Source organism: Mugil cephalus, chromosome 16 (genome assembly GCF_022458985.1).
Source record: "Mugil cephalus isolate CIBA_MC_2020 chromosome 16, CIBA_Mcephalus_1.1, whole genome shotgun sequence".
In the NCBI taxonomy this organism is placed as follows: Eukaryota; Metazoa; Chordata; class Actinopteri; order Mugiliformes; family Mugilidae; genus Mugil; species Mugil cephalus.
Genome location: NC_061785.1, coordinates 11371722 through 11381413, shown reverse-complemented (window position 1 = coordinate 11381413; position 9692 = coordinate 11371722). Strand labels below are relative to the sequence as shown.

The following is a 9692-nucleotide window of genomic DNA, read 5'->3' as shown; positions in this document are numbered from 1 at the left end:
GCCGGATTTTTGCGAACTTACTTGGGGCATGTACACGAAGCGTTCGCAATCCTCCTCTCACCTGGGGTTCTCCCTGCGTACGACCTCTTGCCCGTTTATCGCCAGCTGGTTTCCACATCAAACTTCAACTGTCAGCTTGCGGAATTGGAGTTGATATGCACGCATGCGTGCCCACAAAGAAAATCCCACATTTTCGCGTTGGAAGGAGAAACACAAATACTTTTAAACATTATGAAAAACTTGGATAGCAGCAGGTACGTTGGACACGTATCTCGGCCTCGAACTTTTCCAGAAGGTGGCTGAAGGAATGAAAGAGTGGAAGGAAATCCGCCGCACAAATGGAAAACTTTGGGAAAATATCCTGTTGAGCGTAAACAGGAATATTTTGTGCATGTGCGGATTGATCGCTAAACCAGGTCTTTTAGAAAATCTATATGACCAGCATCTCTGGAATCAGCACAAATACACTTTGGCATCCTCACACAGACACACACACACACACCTGCCAACATCAGAAGCAAATGGAAGCAAACTACCCCCCCTGTAATTATTTTGTTATAGCAATTGTAGCCCCGTAATATCTCACCCAAAAGGGCCGCACGTGATAAAACCATCAGCCAACCCACTGTCCGGTCCCGATTCCACCGGTGCAGGTGGAAGAAATTATCAAGATATGCTCCCCATTTTGCAGAAAATGATTTATTCTATTTGCAGAAACAGTCAACATCTGTGTTTTATCAATAACATTCAAATCGTATAAAAAAGAGAAGTAGAAAACGCCTGACAGGACAAAAAAAAAAAAAAAAATACTATGTTCTAGGAAAAAGACAAATTCAAAAAAAAAAAGATTCGGAGGCACTCACGGCTTGGCTACACTTGTGCAGTCTGCTTTTTCCCAGGTGGTTGTAGTCAAGCGTCAAAGGCCATGATTACATTACTGGAACCAAATGGGATGCACTCAAACACAATCACATCACAGCCTGATATGTCATCACTCGCCTTAAGGCGGCTGCAAGGACCTTGACCACAAGTTACAGCTATATAATATTTAAACCCAGAGTATTTGTCAATAGTGTATCAAAATGCAGTTCATTATGGACATAGATCTATTTACAACAGATAAAGACGTGGAGGAAGCTCAGTGAGTCTCTAGAATGATTTTCGATCCTGCCCGCCGACTCTCCACGAAAACAAGTCTGCATCGGTGTCCAGTCGACCCCAGGCCAGGCCTCGGCGCGTCCACGACCGTCGCTTCGTTCATTCGGAGCTGGGCGAGGCCGCCGAGTCTATGTCATCGTTTTCCTGGTCGTTGGGCGAAGCCGACTGTCCTCCCTTCACTCTCTTCCACTTCATCCGCCTGTTCTGAAACCAGACTTTAACCTGCAGTAAAGAAAGCGTTACGTTAGCACTGCAGGAAGTTAAAACGAATAGATTTGAGTAACAGGGGATAATAGATAATTGTCATATCTATTAAGACATTTATTATAAGGAGAAGGGGTTCGGGTTTAGGGTTAGGGTTAGGGTTTTGCTGGTTTGTGTTGTGTGTATTATGATTGTAAAAGGAGTATTTATGGTTTGACAGAATATTAGAAATCTAATCAAATTAATGAGAAAAAATTATCACAAGTTGCCCTAGATCTACTAGTAACAATTAAAACTAAATACATTCTGCACAATGCCTTGAGACAATAGGAAAACAACAGATTCCATTCTCACAGTGAAGACTTCTTCACTTTGTTTGAACTTGTAACAGGATCACTGTGGCTTTCTTCTCCATTTTGCAATTTTTTGCAAAATTTACAACACGGTCAGCATTAAAAAAAAAAGAAGAAAAAACGGACAAATAATCCCCCACAAATCTCCCAGCGCAGTTCATAAATTCGCTCGGTTTGCGCTGGGCTTGCAAAGAGCACGAATTGTCAGTACAAAGCTCCCGGTCCTGGCTCGAAAATCCCTCCGAGCGCAGGCAGAGAGTATCGTATGGACGGCGGGGTCACGGGAGTCAACTGTCAGGAAGTCGGCCTACACAGGATGTGAGTTTACTGTACTCGCAGCGAGGACGGTGCTCATCTGTATCATTGCGCCGCGCTGAAATGAGAGTGAGCTCATATTTGGACTGTCCGGCCAGTAATAGCTGCAAAAACACATGCTTCCTGAGACTCGAGAAAATTACTGAGAGAAAAAAAAAAACTCCAGGGGAAGCATTTGTATGAATGTTCACCCAGACGTTTTAGAAAAATGTACGAACGTATCCGTATATATCCTAAACCTGTAACTGCCTAAGTCATTTTTTGACTTACTGTTGCAATAGCAGTAAAATACTAATATGCTAAACATTTTCTGGTTTTCTGAAAACATTCAAATATGACTTAGGCAATTATGCTATTAGGCTAACAATATAATTCTTAACATACGTTACTCAAGCAGTAATAAACTCTACATACTTGGCAACTGTTTTTCACAGATCTGTAAATAGCTTTGGCCCAATAGTGAGTATTTACAAGTCAAAATAGTCTTTTCGTGGTTATGAATTAGCATTAACATTGTGAGCAGAGATGAATGAGATACAACACACATCAAATTAAGAAGATATTAGATTATGTTTAAATAAAATAACTTCTTGCAAACGGGTTAAGTGTTCTAATTTATTCCTCCGCGCTCATCCAACCTGTGTGCGGCTCACGGAAGCTTTGGGCGACCTCCCCGCATCCCACCAAGCATCTTCCCCCGCAGCTCTGGGGCTCAGACGAATCTGTTCCCACATTTCTGTAGCCTCTTCGATCGAAAAGCACGGCGAGGCGCCAAAGCGCGTAGGACGAGCTGGAAAAAACGCTGAATTGCAGGAGGAGCTCTGAGTGAAGATGGCTATGTGTGTGTGTGTGCGTGTGTGTGCGTCTGGACATCTGTGTGTGTGTGTGTGTGTTTCAGGGATCTGGGAAATAGATTTAGCAGGAGCCGGCTGCATGTGTGGTCACTGTGGCACCGTGGCCTCATTAGGAGGAGCTGGGACGCAGAGCCCGACAGGCAGGCCGGGGTTTTTTTTTGTGTGTGTTTTTTTTTTTTTTTTTCATCCAGCGGCATCGGCACGTGTTCGCCCCGGTCCAGTCGAGCCCGGAGCTGCCGTTGCACTTATTTAAAGCCGCGCGTCATCCTGCTAGAACCGCAGCATGAAAAGTACTCTGGAAAAAAATGTTCATTGTGCTTCAAATCCTTGTATGCAGCATGTTTACGCATTAGTAAGAAGAGACATTTGGAATACCTCAAATACGTGACGACGGTTTGATTTATTTGGTTCCATTTTTTTTACGCTCCTAATGCGAATCCATTTTCATACAGAAATGTGGCGGGTGGAAAAGTTTGACAGCATAAATAGAAGAAAGGGATTGTTTAAAAGGCGGCCATCCCGGTATAAACCCCTGAAACGTCCGTCCCCGCCCTACTCAGAGCGGCACGCGAGAGGCGGAGGTGTGGTACCTGTCTCTCTGTGAGGTCCAGGTTGACGGCGATCTCGTAGCGGCGCAGCCTGGTCAGGTAGTTGTGGTGGGTGAACTCGGCCTCCAGCTCCCTCAGCTGCTCCTTCGTGAACGCTGTGCGCTCTTTCCGGGCCTTGCAGCTGGAATCCACCTTAAAACTGGACTCCTGGATATCTGCGGAGAAAAGCAAGCACCCTTCACACTCGGCTTTCCAGGTTTATTCAACAGCTAACCCGACTCGAATCAGCTCTCCCGCCTCCAGTTAACCGTTAAACGGACCTTAAGGACCTTTCGGACCAACAAACCCCAACTCCAAAGGCCCTTCAGTGGGAGGTCCCTCATATAGTAAACACTTAAACCAGCGCTTTAAAAAAGAGACCACCCTGGCCTGACCTTGCGGGCCCCGTTCACCTGCGCCATGCGTCTTCGCATGCGCGTTGTTTATTCGCACGTGCGTTTTCACCCATTTCACTTGTCTGTGAATAGAGATAAACTCCACATTTCCTCATCTGAGCGTGGTGCAGGGGGTTGGGAGGGGTATCTGAGAGCAGCGGCCACCAAACCAGCCACAGAGGGACTGAGTTAGGAGAGGAATGCGGCGGAACATCGTTAAAGCCTCCAACAAAAGAACAAAGGTGCGGATGTGTCCAGGTCCGAGACCTACGTGTATGTGTGTGTGTGTGTCAGGAGATTTCCCAGCGGAGAAGTCATTCCGAGATATCTCTATGAATATGGCGGCCGGTCACATTTTTTCTTCAGCCATCAGTTCCTGTTTTAAAGGAACTTGATTAGTGAATATCCAGTTCAAGGAAGTTTATTGCTCATATTTATAGACGTGTCTGCCCCGTCTTTGTTTGGCTGTATTCTAAACTTCATTTACCAGGATAATTATATACATTTTAACTTCCAGTAAAAACTCTCCCCCCTCTCTCTCTGTTGAAAGGAACGCGCTTGGGTAATAATTGTGCGCTGGTAGTGACACCAGCAGCTGATGTAATCTCATGAAAATGGTTCTAATTTGTCAAAGTGAGAAGTTTTGCTCCGTGTTTGCCAGAGAACTGGGCCAGTTCTGCAGTACCTGGTCCAGATGTGACTGGGCAGACCAGGACATATATAAATATATATGCATATATATTTATATATATGTGCGTGAACGAGTGTCCGTGCTGATGGAAAACCCTCTCGCTTGCTCTCCTAGTGACATTAATGACGCTTTGGCCTGAGCGTGCCGGCGCGGTGCAGCGCGGCCCCGCTCCGAGCAGGTTTGGTCAGACCCGAACACCTGGCAGGGCGCACACCGGCCCTCACTAAACAGGCCCCCCAATAAATATCCTGCACAGCCGGAGGCCGTAAACTTGCGGGGAGAACGCTTCGGCGCCCAGCAGGGTCCCCAAAAGGCAAACAGCATTTGGTGCCTTTCCGGGTGGACGGTGCAAAAGCAGTTCGTCTTAATCAGGGCCGAATCAAAGCGGTTGGGAAGAAGCGATGGTTTTGAAGTAAAAAAAAAAAAAAAAAAAAAAAAAACTCCGGGCGAGTTTACGTGTATGATTGATGGCAACAATTTGGGTGCTTGTTGGAGTTGGAGGCAGGCGATTCATCTGCAAATCTCCTTATTTGGCATTTTAGTGCAGTTATCCGATAATTAAGTGTTTAAAGTCAAACTGTATCAGTTTATCATGTAGGTGTAAACGAACAGCAACATGTAGTAAGTCATAAAATACAGTGTAGGTGCAGCTTTAACGCGATTTAATCGTTTAAAACTTGTGTGTGAGCTATTTTTAAGTATAAGCAGATAAGAAACGCCAGCCTACTGTTTACACACACTGGGGTGGATGATTCAGAGTTTCATTTTTGACAATTACTTTACTAAAAATGTTTGCAGCAAAAAGAAAACTTAACCCCTATAATATAATAGTCGTAAATATGAATATTGTTGAGTGTTACAGTGAAGCTGGACTCATGCGTGTAGTCGTCAGAAGTCGATATTAAGAGCAACTAAAAGCAGCCATGTTCGGTCGCTAACAGGAGGCTGCTCATATACATTTCGCTGCATTATAATCGTCAGACTTTGGATGGAGGTCAAGATCAGATCATCATTTCGGTTTTGGAAACGTCACTCGCGCTCCACCACATCCCCATATCAGTTTAAAACACAGACGCGCAAAACGCAGACTGTACAGCAGCTGTGTCGGCAGTGCCTTCAGGACATTTTCCTAATATATGCTCTTCTACCAGCTAGTCAATTCAAATGTGAAAGGCTCTCCCTTTCATTTTTTTTTTTTTGAAACCAAGAGCTGATGTAGTGGTCAGACATGTTGCATGCACTCAGTGGGAGATTGTGTTACGGCTTAACGACAGGAAAATGTCAATGGATAAGAATGTAAGAAGTGGGCTCACAGGAAAGTGATTTTACCAGACGTGGTCTGGCATGTTTTCAGCCGTAGTGAGTGGAGGTTAGGATAAGGTAAGAAACGGAGGGTGGTGGGGGTACTCCCCCACCTCCCCACCTCCTCCTCGGTTTCTGTTAGACTCATGACGGTTGCGTACATCGGACATGCAGTCCTTCCAAATAATTATTTTGGTGTGTTGGGTTTGGACACATCCGGTCGTACTAGTGGAAAATGTACTCAACGCGATGCGTGTTGTTATGATGAAGCAAACTCCACCCATCTACTCCTCTGAGCGGATTAAATATCAAGATTTGTAAACCCAGTTTTCTCTCCTCAACCAGATCTCATTTACAATTTGCAGGAAATATACTGACGGCCTTATATTATGTTATGGACGGAAAAAGTTTCCACGAGTGAAACCTGAACGCTGCGCATGTGTCAAAAGCACTTTTTATTTAGGGAGGGTGAAATTCAGGAGTGTTAAAACTTTTTCACTTTAAGTCTAAATCTCCTTTGGTCTGCTGCTGATAATGTTACATCCGAAGGGTTCAGCCCGTCACGGCTATCGATTACTTTTGCTGCCTAATTAGAAAGTGTGAAACATGACGGGGGAATAAATTACACCATGATCCAAAAGCAAATACAATACTGCTCGTTTAACACTTCTTATGGCGCATTCGTGAGGATGCATGAAGTCATTCTTCAGAGGGAAGATGCTCTGGAAATAACTTGCATATTTTTACAGGCAATAAACTGCTTTCTCATTTACAAAGATCTGCAGCAGGACTGGGCAGAAGTTAATTTCACCAATACACCTGTGATGCTTTAAAGCATTTCCTCCCCTCCATCTCACACCCATATTTTATCTTTAATGTGGCCTTACTGGTATAAAACAATGGTCTGCTTCCAACGGATACAGAGGCAGAATGCACCGTTCGGACGCCCCCATAAATCACTTTGGGCGTTTTTTTTTTTTGCTCCTGAACAATAAGAGGATGCAACTGCTACTTAAAGTGTGTCTTGAACACAAAAGTCTTGTCACCTACTCACCTTTCGCATAGTGATCTGATGAGAGTGCGGCCATAAGGTGAATTCGGTGAGGAAATAGAGGGAATTTGAGCCGCTGCCAGCTCTGACACAGGCCACGGAAGACGTCCTCCACCTTAATGGTATATTTGTTGCTTTTTTTTTTTAAATATATGACGCATTTTTTATTTTATCTTTGTTACACTTGTGTCCAAAGATTTTGCAAAAAAATACTTAAACAAATAAGAATTTGGATGCATACTTAGTCAAAATGAATTTGTTCTACTTTTTTCCTTTAGATTTCCATAAGGACAGACACTGGTGTACAACACACTTTTAATATCCCTAATAAATATATTAAGATTTCTTTGAAAAACCTCTTGTGGGGAGTTTTTTTTTTTCTCCATCTTTCCCTGCCCACACACTCACCTGTGACATCTCTCTTCCTCTTACTGGAGCTCTTCTTGTCCGAGTCAGCGGACGCCACGCTCTGGGGCGAGTACTCTCCCTCCATGCACCCGGGCACGGCTCCCGGCAGCCTGTCCCCCACTACACTGTCCAGCTCAGGCCCTCCACTCCCGCCGCCGCCCACCACCACCGCGGGGGCGACGGGCGGGCAGGCCTCGGGCGCCCTCAACCGGGTCTCGCAGGGGCTGAACTGCCACTCGGCCCTCTGGTAGCCCCCCTGGTTCTCCTGGTACAGTCTGTCGTCGCGGGGGTAGGCTGCGTGCGGCGCGCTCGGCACCAGGCAGGAGCTGGAGAAGTCCGTGTAGGCCAGGAACTCGGGCTTCTGGTGGAGGGAGAAAGGGGCCTGCTGGTAGGGCGACTGCAGATTGGCCCCCGGGACGCCCGAGTGAGGGTTCCTCATGCAACCCCAGATGGGGCTGCTGGGATGGGCGCTCCGCATGCAGCTGCTGGCTGGCTGATCCATGGTGATGCAAAAACACTTGATTTGAAGTCTTTTTCACTCTTCCCGGGCGGAGGAGAAGTCGGAAACCTCCTTCAGATATTCGAGACGGAGACTTGAAATCTTTTTAAAAAAAAAAAATATCCACTTCAGCTGCGCATCATCATCTCACTGCATGAACACTCGCCTCTGTCAGAGCTGTTGACTCTCCCACAGCCCAGAACGCGCGAGGATAGACGCCTTCCTGTGACAGTGCGTTCCCCCCCCTCTCTTCTCGTAGTGTGTGTGCGTGCGTGTGAGTGTGTGTGCGTACGTGCGTGTGTGCGTGACGTCCTTCGGAGCCTCTGGTCCTGACACACTCTCACACACTTTTCCTCTGTCTTGCTCTCACACACCCTCTCCTTCAAGGCTCTGACTGGCTTGTGGCTCGGCGGGAGAGCTGCATCCGCAACTGCTAGACTCCCCTTCTCGGGCTGGCTGTTTTCACAACTCTTCTAAGGCATTCTTGACAAGCGAGCCCTCCTCCTTTTTAAACATATAGGTGGGAAAGAGTGGCAAGTTTATGGAGTGTAACGTGAGACCGGGGAGGAGGAGCCCTGCCGGCCACATGTTGGTAGTACCCTCCAACCAACCCTGCCTCATCAACTATTAATCACAGGGGAAATTTTATATGCACATCTAATGGGCTTTCCAGACATGGAGCTTTTTTTTTTTAAAGGGACATTGTCTGAAAAGTATAAAGCAGGCACCCACCCACTTGGGAGCTGGGGACCCCGACTTATTTCAGCTCCTTAGCGCTTTCCGACACCCAATTTAGTTTCCTCTCTTGACACCCTTTAGAGGAAAGTTAACACTAACCTTTTCCCTCTGCACCCCTGATCTTTCCCTGTCCCCTCCAATCTGAAAACTCTTTCGTTCTCTCCCTTTCTTTCTTTCTTTCTTTTTTTTTTTTTTTTTTAATGACTAAGCCTGTGTGCACTGCTCCACACCCAAATCCACCTGGCTGGACTTTCTTTAAAGGTGAAAGGACAACTGGATTTGATATTGGCTATAGAAAGCGTTCACACCTCTTGAGGTTTTCTCACTTTAGTGAAACACAGTATGGAGTTTCAGAGCCATATTTCAGGAACACAAGCCAATATTTTCTCTAACTGCGACCCGGGCACCGTGCCTAAAGTGTTGTGTTTCTGCGTTGGGCTCTTCTCACTTATTATGTATGTATGGGATTCTAAGGAGCAGAAGCCACTGTTTATGGCAGATTAACCGCATTCGGATCAAGCAAGGGTGCAATTTTTCAATTGTCCAACGACCGATTTTTAATCTCTCGCGACAGAAGCCACTTCCCCATGAAGTAATGTCTCTAATACCATTAAAACCTTTTTGGCTAAACCCGAAATTTGGACTCGATTTCGGCGTATCTGTTACCCAATAAACCCACTGAACCACACGTTACTGAAATGCGCCGCTTTTCTTCATACTGCTCATATTTTTGAGCTGAGGTTTGCCTTCCTCGCGTGTCCTTACTTTGCTCCTGACCTGAGGGGAGTTTGATCACACCTCCGTCGAGGGGAGGGGGAGGGGGGTGGGGGAAGAGGAGGCACGATCTAGAGGGTGTTGGAAAGAAGTGGACTATGACAAATATAGACGACATCGTACAGAAAGGGAGAAGTTTTTGTGAAAGCGTAAGAAAAAAAATGGATAAAAGCAATTGGTTGTATAGAAAATAATTTAACCCTTTTTCTGTAGAACTTCATTTGCCACAAAATATTTCAAGAAAAAGAAAAGAGGGAAAAATAAAGAAAGAGACTAGTAGATTAAAAAAAGGGGGGAGGGGGGGATTCGAGATTACGACACCAGCAACAAAGTCAGGAGTGGACAAAATGAGTGAGATAGAGA

At 45.7% G+C, this 9692-nt stretch overlaps 1 protein-coding gene across 1 annotated transcript; it reads right to left on the bottom strand.

Annotated features, from left to right (window-relative positions):
* Positions 1–679: 679 nt before the first annotated feature.
* meox1 (mesenchyme homeobox 1) lies at positions 680–8427 on the bottom strand. The gene is made up of 3 exons (XM_047610083.1): positions 7319–8427; positions 3475–3647; positions 680–1380 (listed from the first exon to the last, which is right to left on the bottom strand). The coding sequence occupies exons 1-3, from the start codon at positions 7818–7820 to the stop codon at positions 1258–1260; spliced, it is 798 nt and encodes a 265-aa protein (XP_047466039.1). The 5' UTR covers positions 7821–8427; the 3' UTR covers positions 680–1257.
* Between the last annotated feature and the right edge of the window lie 1265 nt (positions 8428–9692).